This window comes from Hyperoodon ampullatus, assembly GCF_949752795.1.
Source record: "Hyperoodon ampullatus genome assembly, chromosome: 18".
Classification (NCBI taxonomy): Eukaryota; Metazoa; Chordata; class Mammalia; order Artiodactyla; family Ziphiidae; genus Hyperoodon; species Hyperoodon ampullatus.
The window spans coordinates 36,045,088-36,063,623 of NC_136931.1; the positions used below are offsets into that span (position 1 = coordinate 36,045,088).

Consider the following 18,536-nt stretch of genomic DNA (forward strand, 5'->3'; position numbering starts at 1 on the left):
AAAAAATCTATCAATAAATGAGAAGCTGGATAACTCAGCTTGCTAGAGTGCTATATTGGGCTTCAAGATGTCTGAAAGCAAGCCAAATCCCTTGTGTGACACTGGGTCAGTCCCGCCTACTGGCTCGGAGCCTCAATTTCCCCATCTGTAAAACCATAAATTCATCATCCACCAGGCCACGCAAAAGCGTCGTGGCCTGACCAAAGGCCACCCAGGCCCCCCTCCAGAGCCATCGTTGGGCCCTCAACAAACATGGCGACTGTGCGTGACGTACACTTTCGTCGCCTCCGCCCCCAGGGAGTGGCGACACTCAATGACGGCGGCGGGCGGGGCGCATGCGCGGCGGCGGGGCCCGGCCCGCGGCGGCGGCGGCGGCGGCGGCGGCGGCGGCGGTGGCGGCGGCGCGGCGGAGGGGCTTTTTACCCGCAGTTGCCCAGCTGCGGCTGCCGCGGAGGGATGGTGTAGCTAGGCCTCCGGCCAGGCGGCAGGGCGCGGGCCGGGCCAAGGCGGCCTGGAGGGCCGACGCCGCCTGACGGGCTCGGGTACAGGGGCAGCACGCTGAGGGGGCGTCGCCGCCGCCGGCCCCCGGCGCCGCCGCGGGAGGCCGCGCCCGCCATGGCGGCCCGGGCGGTACTGGATGAGTTCACGGCGCCCGCCGAGAAGGCGGCGCTGCTGGAACGGAGCCGCGGCCGCATCGAGGGCCTGTTCGGCGTGAGCCTGGCCGTGCTCGGCGCGCTCGGGGCTGAGGAACCGCTCCCTGCGCGCATCTGGCTGCAGCTCCGCGGGGCGCAAGAGGCGGTGCACAGCGCCAAGGTGAGCCCGGCCGCCGCCCCCGCGCGATCGCCTTCCCCAGCCCGGCCCCCGCGGCCTTCTGTCGATCGGGGTCCCTGGGCGTCCCCACCCCCTTCTTCCCTGCCCTTCCTGCGCTGACCGAGCCAGGCGCGGTGGTGAGAGCGCGGTCTCCCGAGCCTCCTCTCTAGAGCCATGTGACCTTGGGCTAGCGGTTTCATCCCGGGCGCCTCAGTTTCCCCATTTGTAAAGTGGCGCTGACGAAAGCAGCTGACTCGGAAGGCTGTCGCGAGGATTGGAGTAGGTGATGTGCGTAGAGCGCAGAGCGCAGTGGCTGGCAGGCACGGAGTGAACGCGTTGAGAGTGTCGCCTGTTGTTTGTTATCTTTCCCCCCAGCCCGCGGGCTGGTGCGCAGGGCCTGATGGCAGGGCCCGCAGCGTCCTGGCCTACCACCTCAGCCACTTATCTCTTCCCAGGTCTCCGCTACAGGGATTCTGAACCTCTTGGGGATGTCAGACCCCTCTCAGAATCTGACAAAACCATCACAGTAGTACAGTACTCGGAGAATATCAAGAAGAGATAGGGATGATTAATAGTAGTGTTAAAATAGCATTATTCCTTGTATTGATTTTGTGTACCACTGACATTTATCGAACGGTTGTAGCACATCAGACGTTATGTTCAATACTTTGGAAGGATTATCGAATTCAGTCCTTAAAAAATCCAGTGAGGTAGATTTTATTATCTTCCTGTTTTTAACAGCTGGGGAAACTGAAACTTTCGAAGAGGTGACTCACGTTCTCTCTAAATCAGCATTTCACACTTAGGCTTACTTCGGGCACCTTCAGCTACTCCCTTCCCTCCCCAAGCCCAAATATTGCAAGAGTACATCCTCCCCCTCCCGGGGAGCCAAGTTTTTCCAGGTTTTCCCATCGAGTAAGTGGGAGAGCCAGGATTCAGACCGGGGGAGTTTGTTTCCAGAGACCTTGCTCTTGATACCTATCTCCCAAATGATGAGCACTGGGGGTGGGGATCCATTTTTGGCGTCGTACTTCAGAAATTTCACAGTGCCCTTGAAGAATCTGATTAGCTGTGACTCTTGACTTTCTTAGATTAAAAAAGAAGCCTGTGTGCTTGCTTTTAACGTGCTTAGAGGAGATAGGACACTTAACTGTATGATTCTTCTCCACAGCTTAACTTAAAACACTGCAGATGTTGAATCAAGTTTGCTTTCCTGTTCTTGATTTTTTTGAACCAGTTGTCTGGTCTGACTCCTTCCCAGTCCCCTCCTTGTTTTCTCCCCAGCTACCCAATTGCTTCCCACTCCCCAGGGCTAAAAAGTTTGACATGACTAAGTCCTATTATGGCTTCTGAAAGTCTCTTACATGCATTCATTCCTTCCTTTTCCATTATTTTTGCAGCAGTTAAGACCTTCTTTCTTGGTATGCGCCCTCTCCCTTATTTCATTGCCTTCCCTCCCTCCCCAGTACAACTTGCATTAGACTAATCCTCCCACAAAAAGTCATTCTCCTGCCCTGAGATCTAGTAGAGCCTCCTGTTACCTATCTCATTCACTCGAAACTTTTCTGATTTACAAAACACTTATTTATTCAACCCCACTTTATTTTCCTAATTCTTTGCCTTAGCAGCTCTCAGCTTAAATCTCCACTGTAGTCTGACTAGTCTCACTGCTTTTATTGTGTACTCTGCCTGATCCCAGTTCAGCTTTACTCAAGGCTCACTGCAAGCATGGAAAGTGCTTCTTTTGCTCTACAGAAAAACCCTGCTGGACCCTCCCAACTCCAGTTGCCTTGCTTGTCCCTGCCATGCAGTTCAGCATAAGCTAATTGGAAAAGGTGTGTCTTACAGTATCTTGGTAGTATGTGTCACCCGCCCCTTTATCTTTTTGTTGTGTGCTACTCATAATCCAACCCTCCCACTTATAAGAAATCCTTTTTTTCCCTTTGAGATTTATGGGGAAAAGTTGAATGCCATACTGAAGCGCTTTTTGTTCTTGTTAATTCATTTTGGAGTTTGTTTGAAAACCATTAACTTGATTTTTAAAAATTAAGAACAGAGGGAAGGAGCTTCCCAGGTGGCTCAGTGGTTCAGAATCCGCCTGCCAATTCGGGGACACGGGTTCGAGCCATGGTCCGGGAAGATCCCACATGCCTCGCAGCAACTAAGCCCGTGCACCACAACTACTGAGCCTGCGCTCTAGAGCCCACAAGCCACAACTACTGAAGCCTGCGCGCCTAGAGCCCGTGCTCCGCAACAAGAGAAGCCACCGCAATGAGAAGCCTGCACACCGCAGCGAAGAGTAGCCCGCGCACCGTAGCCCGCGCACCGCAACGAAGAGTAGCCCCCGCACCGCAACGAAGAGTAGCCCCCGCTCGCCGCAACTAGAGAAAGCCCGCAGGCAGCAACGAAGACCCAACAGAGACAAAAATAAATAAATTAAAAAAAAAAAAAAAGAACAGAAGGGAATTCCCTGGCGGTCCAGTGGTTAGGACTCTGTGCTTCCACTGCAGGGGGCACGGCTTCGATCCCTGGTCGGGGAACTAAGATCCTGCATGTCCCATAGTGTGGCTAAAAAAAAAAAAAAAAAATTAAGAACAGGAGAACACTCTTCAACGTCTACAGTATTTTAAGTTAAGCTGTGGAGGAGAAGAAGGTTTGGGGAAGGAAGATTTAGAGGAAGGACTTTTTTAAACTAGCTGGTAGAGTCTCCAAGCAGCTTTGTGGGTCCCATCAAGTGGTTCATGTTGTCCTCCTCCTTTAAAAATGTTCGTTCAGGGCTTCCCTGGTGGCGCAGTGGTTGAGAGTCCGCCTGCTGATGCAGGGAATATGGGTTCGTGCCCCGGTCCGGGAGGGTCCCACGTGCCGCGGAGCAGCTGGGCCCGTGAGCCATGGCCGCTGGGCCTGTGCGTCCGGAGTCTGTGCTCCGTAGCGGGAGAGGCCACAGCGGTGAGAGGCCCACGTACCGCAAAAAAAAAAAAAAAAGTTCATTCACTACCCTTTAGCAAATGCTTGAGTAGAGGAGAACGTGGAGCTTTAGTTAGTTTTAGGGCTCCATTCGCTGGAGAGAGGTGAGATGGGGCTATTGGTAGAAAGTGATAATGTCCTGGGAAGTTTTTGTTTTTTTAAAAAAGGCACATGCTCTTGAGTGACCACTTTTGTCAAAGGGGAAATTTGTTGGAGGAAGCAGTACTTGAGCTGGGCTTTGAAGATCTGGGAAGATTCCCAGATAGAGGTGGTTGCGAGCAAGGGCCTCGAAGCCAGAACAACGTGGAGTGTCTGGGTAGGAAGAGTCATGCTGCCCTGTGAGAGATGAAGCCTCCAGGGACCCAGATGCTGTGCTGAGGCCACTGGGCCTTATCAGTAGGGAGTCAGTGAGGATTTGGGAGAGGAAGGATTTGCTTGAAACTCTGTATTTGAAGACAGGCAGACCCAACTGTGGAAGGAACATTGTTCCAGTTTAGAACTGGACATGGGTGGGGTGACACGGTTTTCACTGGGACTTGGCAACTGAGTGGATGTAGGGATTGAGGGAGAGGTTTGAAGCCCTGGTGTCAGGAAGGATGGTGGATACGTTGTTTGACCTGTAGGTTGGTGGGACCGGGTAGCCGATACTTAAAGAAAACTTCTGTGCCAGGAAGTACACTAGCTGTTGCCTCTGGACCTCAAGGAACCCACAGCCTAGTAGGGGAGACAGTTGGAAACAACGTTTAAGAGTTGAAGTATGTGCAAGTAATATAGGAGAGGAAGGGTTGTTCTGCCCAGTGGGATGCTGGAGGATGAATGAGAGTTTTCCAGAAGGAAGAGCACATGCAAAATCACAGGGATATGAAGTAGTCCCATTTTTTTCATGGATTCCTCAAGTGAAGGACAGGAATGGGGGAAGGTGCCAGCTCACAAAGCACGTGCGACCTGCTAAAGAACATGGATTTTACCAAGCAGGGAGGCAGCGGGAGAGTAATGGAAGGTTGTAAGAACACCAGTGATGCTGTCAGATTTACATTTCAGTGCCTCCATCATCAGGCCCATTGCTGGCTACTGATGATATAAGTATAGAAATTGGGGATAAGTGTTTAGAACTTTTATAGCAATGTGACATTACTACAAGGGCTAGAGAAGTAATGTCTGAAAGTGAGAGGGAAACCAAAAGCCAGCATTGTCCCTAGGGGCCCAGTGGGAGGGGACTGAAGTCCAAGGTGGCAGACATCATAGAAACAAAGGAAGTTGAGGATTGAATGTCAGAGAAGAAGTGGAGGAGGCACTGACTATGAGCTGCCTCATTCACAAAGAACTAGAAGATTCAAAGCAGGGGTGGGATCTTGGAGTCTGGCCTGGGTGAGGAGAGATGAGGCTGAAGAGATCTCAGTCCTGGGGAGTGCAAAGAGTTAGATCCTTCCCTTAGATGAAAGAGCCACTAGGACTAGGTGGGGGACTGCATAGGGAAGTGGCTGGTTGGTCAGAAGGAACGGGTGAACCAAGGTGCTCATGCCCTGTGGGAGAAGGCAGATGCTCACGCTCAGTATCAGCTGGTTACACAGTTTGGGCCTAGTGATGTCTGATCTTCTCACCCAAGGGAAGCCGGAAGTCTGCATTTTATAATGGGAAATCTGTTTTGTTGTGGTTTGGTTTTTTGTTTTGTTTTAAGGGGCAACTAATTTATGTTTTAAAAACCATGTATGCTGTGAATTACATCTCAGTAAAAGTTTTGCACTAATACATTCTTTTTAAAGTACATATTCTAAAAAAAGAAAAATAGAAAGCAACCACATATGCTAAACAAAACATGGCAGTGGACCAGATTCAGCTTTTGGACTGCCTTTTTAGGACCTCTGCTTTAGGTAGTGGGAGACAAGATGAGTGAGGATACACATTTTTTTTCCCATTTGGTGAAAAGGGCAATTGAAGGCCTTAATGGCCTATAGTACTGTCTTAGTAAGGTGGGATGCCAGTTTATGCCCAGAGAGGGAGGGTGAGAACTTGAAGACAGTGCAGTATGTCAACACAGATATAGTGGAACTGTTGGAAGTGCATTAGAAAAAAACAAAAAAGGACTGTGGACTTGAAGTGAGGGCCAGGGAAGTTTAGGTGGTTTGAATTTATAGTATCACTTGATCCAGAAATTCTCAAGTAGGTGATGATTTCCCCCACTCAGGATGTTGGTGAAGCCAGCACATAAAGACTAAAGGAGTCTGAGGTGCAATTGAGCAAGGCAAAATGGGGCCCAGGAACTGTTTCTGAATGGTCAGCCTTATTTGGGCTAGGACAGTCCAAAAATATGCAAGACTTACCTTCTACTGTTAGTGAACTAATAGCTTGAGAGGTTCAGACTGGAGAGGAGGCAGGTGAAGGCACAAGGCATAATGAACTGTAAGAATAAAGGGAGGGACAGGACCTTAGACCGTGTCCCCTCCTAGACTCAGGGAATCATGCAGCAGAGGACAGTTTCAGTAAGTGTTGGAGAATTCTAGAGGTGGTAGTTAGAGAGGCATTTCATAGATCAGAATCTTGGATCTGGAGGAATTCTGAAAACCAAGGGGTGGTACCTCAGTGGTCGTGGGTGAAGTGGAAGCATTCCTTTTAATTTAGAGAAGTGAGAGGCTAAAGGATGGACGTGTGAGGCATCTAGAGATAATGCAGTGCTGAGATCATGGAGGTCCATAGCAGGGAACTGGGTGCTAGAGTTAGTTGGTGAGCTAGGAGCCTGTCCTGGAGGTTAACAAACAAAAGAGGAATAATTGGAAGTAAACAGCATGGCTACTTGTTGTATGGTTTCTCCCTGAACCTTTAGGGTACTGAATTTGCTACCTACAGCTGCCCATCAGGTGGTGTCATTTCAGGCTTTACTTCGTGGCAGTGAATAGCCACCGTGAAGCATAGCCAGTGACCCTACCAAGAACACCAATCTGGAGGACTTATAAGGAGAGTAATTTGGAGGACTCATCAGTCTTAAACATTGAAATTACAATACACCTGAGAAACTGCGGTAAGGTAGACTAACCTCCAGTCTGCTTTTAATTTGAGAGGAAAAGAAGAGAGGGTCTTATGAAGAGTTGATGATTGTCCTTTACCTCAGTTTTTGCTTGCATATTTGTGGAGTAAGAGAGGAGAAAGATAAGGGTAAAGAAAACGCAATTCCAGTAGAAGTGGCCTGTTACTTCATTGACTTCAGACGGTTAAGATGGACCCTGTATTGTTTTATTTCCTTTTCCGTTAGAAGAACTTGAATGAATTCTTGAACAGTAGATTTGTTCATGGAGGAATTAATTTATAGTTGTAATACTGGGTAGTGACAGAGTTTTTTGTTTTGATTTTACCAGAAAGGAGGTTGGAGGCCTTTTTGCTTTTTCTAGAATGATAGTTTTTAACTCACCATGGTTGTGAAAATCATCTTCTTAAGAAACAGAGGTTTGTTCAGTCTCTTTTATGGTTAATACTTTGGGGTTATACCAGAATGTTGAAATAAGGGATACTCATGCTGATTGTACTAGGGTCAAAGTGATGGCTCATGACTGTAGTTTCCTCTTCCCTGTTTGTTTACCAGCTAGTATTACAGGGTTTTAATTAAATCAGGGACAACATCTTGTTCTATGTTGACTTTTTACTAAATTAATATAATTTTATGAAGTTAGAAGTCTTGCATTTCAGAAACAAAATTATAGGGGGGAAATCCTTACAGTAATTAATTAAAGAACTGTTTTTTATAAAAATAAGTTATGTCATATGGAAACAACATAGGAAAATGCTTTTGTTTAAAGAAACTGAATTATTTCTTTTAATTGTTAATTTAAGAGGTTCCTTTGAACTTAGAGAAAGTTTTATTCAGTCTTAGTGCTGACAGAATTACTTACTTTAATTGATGAATAAGAACTGTGTGGATTCACATCTGAATTTTCTATGTAAAAGTCAGTTGTGATTATGACACCTTTTCATTGAAAATCCCTATCTACCAGTCATCTGGGATCTTTATCCATTCTTGAACCTATATGTTTAGTTCACAATATGTTTCATTATTAACCCTGGTATTTTTTAAATTAAGATAATAAAGTCATTACTTTGTTATAATAGGTTAATGCAGATGATATATCTCTAACAATTAGGCTGATAGATGGATCAGGATTTGGCTGCAGTGATAGAAATTATACAAAATGGTTTAGTTTTCTTTCACTCAATGAAAAGTCTTAAGATAAACAACAGTCCAAGGCTGAGCAGTGGTTAGGAGCTGTCAGGGTGAAGGTCTCTGCAGTTCTTTTGGTCTTTCCCTCATGGTCACAGAATACCTACTGCAGCTCCAGCCATCAAGTCTCTATTTCAAGAAGGAAGGAAGAAGCCACAACACCTTTCTACAACACCCCAGCAGACTTTTCCTTATCTCTTTTTGGTGAGAACTATGTCATATGGCCAATACTTGCAGGAAAGAGAGCTAGGAAATGTTCAGTTTTAACTAGATACATTGCTGCCCTGAACAAAATCTGGGTTCTGTTTGTTAAAGAAGCAGAATGTGGTTATTGGTAGACAATAGGAACGACTGCCACATCATATTATCTACTTCTCAAAATATTCCTTGAATCCTCACCATTTTTTTAGTTTTGTTTTTGTAAATAGGAATTTTTTAAATGAGCACTTTATTTTTGGTTGTTTTTTGTTTTTAATTAAAATGTAATTCCTAAAGATACAAGGTGAGCACATGTCAAGCATTTATTTATAACTCATTTTTGAGGGAACTAGCTGGATAGGAAAACTGGTTCAAGGAACAGTACAGGAAATGAATATAGGTACTGAAAAAGAATGTTGAAATAAGACCGCTAGATTGGATACAAAACTTGAACAAGTTTTGTCCTACAGGATTATGAAACAGTAATTTGGGGGGTTATCACAGAAATCATCTGTGTCTTTACTGGACAAAAATATGCAAGTTAAATGTGTAATTTCACAGATTCTGGGCCTTTTTCAATATAAATAGTATGTCAAACAAAAAACACATTCTCCTAGAGCATACAAACATGGGTGAACTTTTTCTGTAAAGACCCAGGTGATAAATATTTTCAGACTTTATGAACCATACAGGGTCTCTGTCTCATATTCTTTTTTTTTTTTTTTGCTTTTTACAACGCTTTAAAAGGTAAAAACAATTCTTAGGGCCCATACAAAAATAGTTTGAAGGCTGGATTTACACTGTCCAGTGTGTTGCCACTACCACATGTGGCTGTTTAATTAAAATTCAATGAAATTAAATATTCATTTCCTCATTGTATTTCATGTGCTCAGTGGCCATATGTAGCTATTGGATACCAATTTGGACAGTGCAGATATAGAACATATGTCATTACAGAAAGTTCTATTGGACAGTGCTGCCCTAGCTATGAAATAATCCTTGGTCAGGCCTGCTAGACAGTTCTCTAGTATGACACTGAGAGAGCATGCAGCTATTCTTTTACCTTACTTCCAGAGTTTCTGTAATTTGTGTTAATTGTGCCCTTGTAGTTATAAATAGCCTCAAGGATTACTCTTGATCACACACACACACACACACACACACACACACACACACACACACACATATGCATGTAGACTAGCCTGATTGTATATAGAGTATGGCAGGAGGTATTAGCAATTACTAAGACTAGAGAATTATCCTCTCTGGAAATTTCATAAGGAACCTTAGGTTACCTTTTCAGTAGCTGGGTGGTTTTCATTTGTTTTTGGTTTTAGTTGCCTCTTTTGTCTCTTCTATTTTAAAGCTAGGAAAGAAATCTCCAAAAAAAATCAAGAAAATCATCTCTACATATTTCACCTATAGCATTTATACATTTGGATGAATTCTTCTGTCCTCAAGATTCCCAAAATATGCTAAAATTTCTTGCCTGCCAGAAAGGGACTTTCTTTATACTGCATGCCACAGAGTAGGTACCAGAGCAGTATCCTGAGTTGGTTCCATACATGAACTACAATCCTTGTTTTTTAATAGTAACCTTGCCATACCTGATTAAGTGAGGTTTATTCTTAAATATGACATTCTAATTATGGTCTGTGTTGCACAATGAATTTGTCTAATTTTGTCCTAGTAAAAGGGAGGACAGATTCTTAATGATCCTGTGCAAGTAATTACATTGCCATGAAAAGTGAAGAGACTCAGTAGAAGTAGACAAGCTTCCCTTTTGATTTGACACAGTTAATAAGTGTTTGCGATTTAAGAAGTTCAGAGTAACCCAATGAAATTAATAGTTTTAGCATCCTTATAAGGTGAAAGACAAATCTTTGTGATTGATTGTCTGGGGACCTTTGCGAAACATCAAAGATAGTTTAAGTGTAAAAGACGTTCAGAATGGTATACTACATAGCAATAGAAAAGAGCAAATTACTGAGACATGCGGTAATGTGGATGAATCTCAAAAATAGTATGCCAAGTGAAAAAAGCCATACACAGGGCTTCCCTGGTGGCTCAGTGGTTGGGAGTCCGCCTGCCGATGCAGGGGACACGGGTTCGTGCCCCGGTCTGGGAGGGTCCCACGTGCCGCGGAGCAGCTGGGCCCGTGAGCCATGGCCGCTGAGCCTGCGTGTCTGGAGCCTGTGCTCCGCAACGGGAGAGGCCACAGCAGTGAGAGGCCCGCGTACCGCAAAAAAAAAAAAAAAAAAAGCCATACACAAAAGAATGCATACTAATTCTATTTGTGACATACTAAGCAAGGCAAGAATTGTGTAATTATGGTGGGGAAAAAAATCAGAATAATTAGAACAGAGCAACTGGAAAAACACATTAAATACAGACTGGGTATTAGATGATACTAAGGAATTATTGTTCATTTTCTTGGGTGCAATAATGACATTGTGGTTATACTAAAAAGAAAACGTGTAATGTGTGTGTTTATGCTTGGCGTCTCTCACTTGGAAATTAGCCATGTATCCAAGAGTGTCCATTAGTTAACCATTTACTGTTGGTCCAACCAAGGTCTTAAAGTTAACTAAGGATGTTGGAAATTATGCTTAAGCTGACAACTACTGAGCAACATAACTTCTGATATCAAAAAATGTAGCAGTGTTATAATTCAATTTAGTTTAATGTATAAATTTTTATTTTTCATAATCAGTCTCTTCATGAAAGAAAACTCTTAAGTTAAAAAAATCTTATGATGCATTGTACTCTGCCCTGATAAAATCAGAGAAAGGCCATCTATTTTTTTTTTTTTTTTTTTTTTGCGGTACGCGGGCCTCTCACTGTTGTGGCCTCTCTCGTTGCGGAGCACAGGCTCCGGACGCGCAGGCTCAGCGGTCATGGCTCACGGGCCCAGCCGCTCCGCGGCATGTGGGATCTTCCCAGACCGGGGCACGAACCCGTGTCCCCTGCATTGGCAGGCGGACTCTCAACCACTGCGCCACCAGGGAAGCCCAAGGCCATCTATTTTTAAATTAGCATTAAAATTATCAAGTCAGATTGATTTGTCCAAGGATTTTTTTTTTTTTTTTTTGCCATGTCTTGCGGCCTGCAGGATCTTAGTTCCCCAACCAGGGGACCAGGGATTGAACCTGGGCCACAGCAGTGAATGTGCTGCTTCCTAACCACTGGACTGCCAGAGAATTCCCTAAGGATTATTTTTATTACATGAATTTGGATTCTAAATACAGATACCTTTGAAGTTTCAGCTTCTGTGCATTTTGCGTTATTTCTCTTTTGTCCTTAAAAAGCTAACACATTATAAGTTTGGATGTTTAGTTTCTTTATTTTCTAGGAGTTCTAGAAATACAGATTTATGTAAAAGCTTGTTCTCTATAAACCAATTCGAACAGAAATTCTTTTTTTTTTTATTTTATTTATTTATTTATTTATTTATTTATTTTTTATTAGTTTCTGCTTTATAACAAAGTGAATCAGTCATACATACACATCTGTTCCCACATCCCTTCCCTATTGCGTCTCCCTCCCTCCCACCCTCCCCATCCCACCCCTCCAGGCGGTCACAAAGCACCGAGCTGATCTCCCTGTGCTCTGCGGCTGCTTCCCACTATCTATCCACCTTACGTTTGGTAGTGTATATATGTCCATGCCTCTCTCTCACTTTGTCACAGCTTACCCTTCACCCTCCCCATATCCTCAAGTCCGTTCTCAAGTAGGTCTGTGTCTTTATTCCCGTTTTACCCCTAGGTTCTTTATGACTTTTTTTTTTTTTTAATTCCATATATATGTGTTAGCATACGGTATTTGTCTTTCTCTTTCTGACTTACTTCACTCTGTATGACAGACTCTAGGTCTATCCACCTCATTACAAATAGCTCAGTTTCGTTCCTTTTTATGGCTGAGTAATATTCCATTGTATATATGTGCCACATCTTCTTTATCCATTCATCCGATGATGGACACTTAGGTTGTTTCCAGCTCCGGGCTATTGTGAATAGAGCTGCAATGAACATTTTGGTACATGTCTCTTTTTGAATTATGGTTTTCTCAGGGTATATGCCTAGTAGTGGGATTGCTGGGTCATATGGTAGTTCTATTTTTAGTTTTTTAAGGAACCTCCATACTGTTCTCCATAGTGGCTGTACCAATTCACATTCCCACCAGCAGTGCAAGAGTGTTCCCTTTTCTCCACACCCTCTCCAGCATTTATTGTTTGTAGATTTCTTGATGATGGCCATTCTGACTGGTGTGAGATGATATCTCATTGTAGTTTTGATTTGCATTTCTCTAATGATTAATGATGTTGAGCATTCTTTCATGTGTTTGTTGGCAGTCTGTATATCTTCTTTGGAGAAATGCCTATTTAAGTCTTCTGCCCATTTTTGGATTGGGTTGTTTGTTTTTTTGCTATTGAGCTGCATGAGCTGTTTATAAATTTTGGAGATTAATCCTTTGTCAGTTGCTTCATTTGCAAATATTTTCTCCCATTCTGAGGGTTGTCTTTTGGTCTTGTTTATGGTTTCCTTTGCTGTGCAAAAGCTTTGAAGTTTCATTAGGTCCCATTTGTTTATCTTTGTTTTTAGTTCCATTTCTCTAGGAGGTGGGTCCAAAAGGATCTTGCTGTGATTTATGTCATAGAGTGTTCTACCTATGTTTTCCTCTAAGAGTTTGATAGTTTCTGGCCTTACATTTAGGTCTTTAATCCATTTTGAGCTTATTTTTGTGTATGGTGTTAGGGAATGATCTAATCTCATACTTTTACATGTCCCTGTCCAGTTTTCCCAGCACCACTTATTGAAGAGGCTGTCCTTTCTCCACTGTACATTCCTGCCTCCTTTATCAAAGATAAGTTGGCCATATGTGCGTGGGTTTATCTCTGGGCTTTCTATCCTGATCCACTGATCTATCTTTCTGTTTTTATGCCAGTACCACACTGTCTTAATTACTGTAGCTTTGTAGTATAGTCTGAAGTCAGGGAGCCTGATTCCTCCAGCTCCATTTTTCGTTCTTAAGATTGCTTTGGCTATTCGGGGTCTTTTGTTTTTCCAAACAAATTTTGAAATTTTTTGTTCTAGTTCTGTGAAAAATGCCAGTGGTAGTTTGATAGGGATTGCATTGAATCTGTATATTGCTTTGGGTAGTAGAGTCATTTTCACCATATTGATTCTTCCAATCCAGGAGCATGGTATATCTCTCCATCTATTTGTATCCTCTTTAATTTCTTTCATCAGTGTCTTATAATTTTCTGCATAAAGGTCTTTTGTCTCCTTAGGTAGGTTTATTCCTAGATATTTTATTCTTTTTGTTGCAATGGTAAATGGGAGTGTTTTCTTGATTTCATTTTCAGATTTTTCATCATTAGTGTACAGGAATGCCAGAGATTTCTGTGCATTAATTTTGTATCCTGCTACTTTACCAAATTCATTGATTAGCTCTAGTAGTTTTCTGGTAGCATCTTTAGGATTCTCTATGTATAGTATCATGTCATCTGCAAACAGTGACAGCTTTACTTCTTCTTTTCCAATTTGGATTCCTTTTATTTCCTTTTCTTCTCTGATTGCTGTGGCTAAAACTTCCAAAACTAGGTTGAATAAGAGTGGTGAGAGTGGGCAGCCTTGTCTTGTTCCTGATCTTAGTGGAAATGGTTTCAGTTTTTCACCGTTGAGGACAATGTTGGCTGTGGGCTTGTCATATATGGCCTTTATTATGTTGAGGAAAGTTCCCTCTATGCCTACTTTCTGCAGGGTTTTTATCATAAATGGGTGTTGAATTTTGTCGAAAGCTTTCTCTGCATCTATTGAGATGATCATATGGTTTTTCTCCTTCAACTTGTTAATATGGTGTATCACATTGATTGATTTGCGTATATTGAAGAATCCTTGCATTCCTGGAATAAACCCCACTTGATCATGGTGTATGATCCTTTTAATGTGCTGTTGGATTCTGTTTGCTAGTATTTTGTTGAGGATTTTTGCATCTATGTTCATCAGTGATATTGGCCTGTAGTTTTCTTTCTTTGTGACATCCTTGCCTGGTTTTGGTATCAAGGTGATGGTGGCCTCGTAGAATGAGTTTGGGAGTGTTCCTTCCTCTGATATTGTTTGGAAGAGTTTGAGAAGGATGGGTGTTAGCTCTTCTCTAAATGTTTGATAGAATTCGCCTGTGAAGCCATCTGGTCCTGGGCTTTTGTTTGATGGAAGATTTTTAATCACAGTTTCAATTTCAGTGCTTGTGATTGGTCTATTCATATTTTCTATTTCTTCCTGTGTCAGTCTTGGTAGGTTGTGCATTTCTAAGAATTTGTCCATTTCTTCCAGGTTGTCCATTTTATTGGCATAGAGTTGCTTGTAGTAATCTCTCATGATCTTTTGTATTTCTGCAGTGTCAGTTGTTACTTCTCCTTTTTCATTTCTAATTCTGTTGATTTGAGTCTTCTCCCTTCTTTTCTTGATGAGTCTGGCTAATGGTTTGTCAATTTTGTTTATCTTCTCAAAGAACCAGCTTTTAGTTTGGTTGATCTTTGCTATTGTTTCCTTCATTTCTTTTTCATTTATTTCTGATCTGATCTTTATGATTTCTTTCCTTCTGCTAACTTTGGGGGTTTTTTGTTCTTCTTTCTCTAATTGCTTTAGGTGCAGGGTCAGGTTGTTTACTCGAAATGTTGCCTGTTTCTTAAGGTGGGATTGTATTGCTATAAACTTCCCCCTTAGAACTGCTTTTGCTGCGTCCCATAGGTTTTGGGTCGTCGTGTCTCCATTGTCATTTGTTTCTAGGTATTTTTTAATTTCCTCTTTGATTTCTTCAGTGATCACTTCGTTATTGAGTAGTGTATTGTTTAGCCTCCATGTGTTTGTATTTTTTACAGATCTTTTCCTGTAATTGATGTCTAGTCTCATAGCATTGTGGTCAGAAAAGATACTTGATACAATTTCAATTTTCTTAAATTTACCAAGGCTTGATTTGTGACCCAAGATATGATCTATCCTGGAGAATGTTCCATGAGCACTTGAGAAAAATGTGTATTCTGTTGTTTTTGGATGGAATGTCCTATAAATATCAACTAAGTCCATCTTGTTTAATGTATCATTTAAAGCTTGTGTTTCCTTATTTATTTTCATTTTGGATGATCTGTCCATTGGTGAAAGTGGGGTGTTAAAGTCCCCTACTATGATTGTGTTACTGTCGATTTCCCCTTTTATGGCTGTTAGTATTTGCCTTATGTATTGAGGTGCTCCTATGTTGGGTGCATAAATATTTACAATTGTTATATCTTCTTCTTGGATCGATCCCTTTATGTTATGTAGTGTCCTTCTTGGTCTCTTCTAATAGTCTTTATTTTAAAGTCTATTTTGTCTGATATAAGAATTGCTACTCCAGCTTTCTTTTGATTTCCATTTGCATGGAATATCTTTTTCCATCCCCTTACTTTCAATCTGTATGTGTCTCTAGGTCTGAAGTGGGTCTCTTGTAGACAGCATATATATGGGTCTTGTTTTTGTATCCATTCAGCCACTCTGTGTCTTTTGGTGGGAGCATTTAGTCCATTTACATTTAAGGTAATTATTGATATGTATGTTTCTATTCCCATTTCCTTAATTGCTTTGGGTTCGTTATTGTAGGTATATTCCTTCTGTTGTGTTTCTTGCCTAGAGAAGTTCCTTTAGCATTTGTTGTAAAGCTGGTTTGGTGGTGCTGAACTCTCTCAGCTTTTGCTTGTCTGTAAAGGTTTTAATTTCTCCATCAAATCTGAATGAGATCCTTGCTGGGTAGAGTAATCTTGGTTGCAGGTTTCTCTCCTTCATCACTTTAATTATGTCCTGCCACTCCCTTCTGGCTTGTAGAGTTTCTGCTGAGAGATCAGCTGTTATCCTGATGGGGATTCCCTTGTGTGTTATTTGTTGTTTTTCCCTTGCTGCTTTTAATATGATTTCTTTGTGTTTAATTTTTGACAGTTTGATTAATATGTGTCTTGGCGTATTTCTCCTTGGATTTATTCTGTATGGGACTCTCTGTGCCTCCTGGACTTGATTAACTATTTCCTTTCCCATATTAGGGAAGTTTTCAACTATAATCTCTTCAAATATTTTCTCAGTCCCTTTCTTTTTCTCTTCTTCTTCTGGAACCCCTATAATTCGAATGTTGGTGCGTTTAATGTTGTCCCAGAGGTCTCTGAGACTGTCCTCTATTCTTTTCATTCTTTTTTCTTTATTTTGCTCTGCATCAGTTATTTCCACTATTTTGTCTTCCACCTCACTTATCCGTTCTTCTGCCTCAGTTATTCTGCTATTGATCCCATCTAGAGTATTTTTCATTTCATTTATTGTGTTTTTAATCGATGCTTGATTCATCTTTAGTTCTTCTAGGTCCTTGTTAACTGTTTCTTGCATTTTGTCTATCCTATTTCCAAGATTTTGGATCATCTTTACTATCATTATTCTGAATTCTTTTTCAGGTAGACTGCCTATTACCTCTTCATTTGTTAGGTCTGGTAGGTTTTTATCTTGCTCCTTCACCTGCTGTGTGTTTTTCTGCTTTCTCATTTTGCTTATGTTACTGTGTTTGGGGTCTCCTTTTTGCAGGCTGCAGATTCGTAGTTCCCGTTGTTTTTGGTATCTGTCCCCCGTGGCTAAGGTTGTTTCAGTAGGTTGTGTAGGCTTCCTGGTGGGGGGGACTAATGCCTGTGTTCTGGTGGTTGAGGCTCGATCTTGTCTTTCTGGTGGACAGGTCCACGTCTGGTGGTGTGTTTTGGGGTGCCTGTAGCCTTATTATGTTTTTAGGTAGCCTCTCTGCTAATGGGTGGGGTTGTGTTCCTGCCTTGCTAGTTGCTTGGCATAGGGTGACCAGCACTGTAGCTTGCTGGTCGTTGACTGAAGCTGGGTGCTGGTGTTGAGATGGAGATCCCTGGGAGATTTTCGCTGCTTGATATTATGTGGAGCTGGGACGTCTCTTGTGGACCCGTGTCCTGAGGTTGGCTCTCCCACTTCAGAGGCACAGCACTGACTCCTGGCTGCAGCACCAAGAGCCTTTCATCCACCCGGCTCAGAATAACAGTGAGAAAAAGTAGAAAGAAAGAATTAGTAGAAGAAAGAAAGAGAGAGGGAAAGAAAGGAAGAAGGGAAGAAAGGAAGGAAGGAAGGACGAAAGAAAGAAAGGAGGGGGGGAGGGAGGAAGGATGGAAAGAAAGAAGGAAAGAAAGGAGGGAGGGAGGGAGGAATGAAAGCAAAAGGAAGAGTGAATGGAAGAAGGGAGGGAGGGAGGGAGGAAGGAAAGAAAGAAAGAAAGACAGGAGGGAGGGAGGGAGGAAGGAAAGAAAAAGAAAGTGGAAAGAAGAAGGGTGGGAGGGAGGGAGGGAGGAAAGAAAAAGAAAGAAGGAAAGGAGGAGCGGAGGGAGGGAGGGAGGAAGGGAAGGTAGGAAAAAAAGAAAGAGCAGGTAAAGTAAAATAGAATAAAGTATGAAATATAGTAGCGTTATTAAAATTAAAAAGTAATTATTGAAAAAAAAAAACACGGACCGATAGAACCCTGGGACATATGGTGGAAGCAAAGCTATACAGAGAGAATCTTACACAGAAGATTACACATACACATTCACAAAAAGAGAGCAGGGGGAAAAATCAAAAATCTTGCTCTTCAAGTCCACCTCCTCGATTTGGGATAATTCGTTGTAAAAAGAGGAAAAGGGCGAGAAGTCTGAAATCTTGCTAAGTCCACCTCCTTAATTTGGGATAATTCGTTGTAAAAAGGGGGGAAAGTCTTAAATCTTGTCCTCAAAGTCCACTTCCTCAATTTGGGATGATTCGCTGTCCATTCATGCACTCCACAGACGCAGGGCACATCAAATGGACCGTGGAGCTTTAATCCACTGCCTCCGAGGCTGCCCAGAGAGATTTCCCTGTCTCTGCTCTCACAACTCCCGGGTCTCAGCCTTGGACCTGGCCCCGCCTCTCCGCATAGGTCGCCGGAGGGCGTCCGTTCTTCGCTCAGGCAGGACGGGTTTAAAGGAGCCGCTGATTCGGGGGCTCTGGCTCACTCAGGCAGAGGGGAGGGAGGGGAATGCCCTCTCCTCGCGCACCAGGCAACAAAAGGGAAAAAAGTCTCTTGCCTCTCCGGTAGCTCCAGACCCTTTCCTCGGACTCCCTCCGGGCTAGCACTAACCCCTTCAGGCTCTCTTCCTGCCGCCAGCCCCAGTCCTCTCCCTGCGCTCTGACTGAAAGCCGATACCTGAGCCTCAGCTCCCAGCCCCGCCCGCCCCGGCGGCGAGCAGACAAGCCTCTCGGGCTGGTGTGTGCCTGAGGGCACCGATCCTCTGTGCCAAAATCTCTCTGCTTTGCCCTCCGCA

General features: G+C 43.2%; 1 protein-coding gene across 1 annotated transcript in view; it reads left to right on the forward strand.

Annotated features, from left to right (window-relative positions):
• Positions 1 to 600: 600 nt before the first annotated feature.
• N4BP1 (NEDD4 binding protein 1) overlaps positions 601 to 18,536 on the forward strand; it is a 52,759-nt gene continuing 34,823 nt past the window's right edge. The window contains exon 1 of the mRNA XM_079724407.1: positions 601 to 813. Coding sequence (XP_079580533.1) covers positions 616 to 813 — 198 coding nt within the window. The 5' untranslated portion in view covers positions 601 to 615. The remainder of the gene's footprint in view (positions 814 to 18,536) is intronic.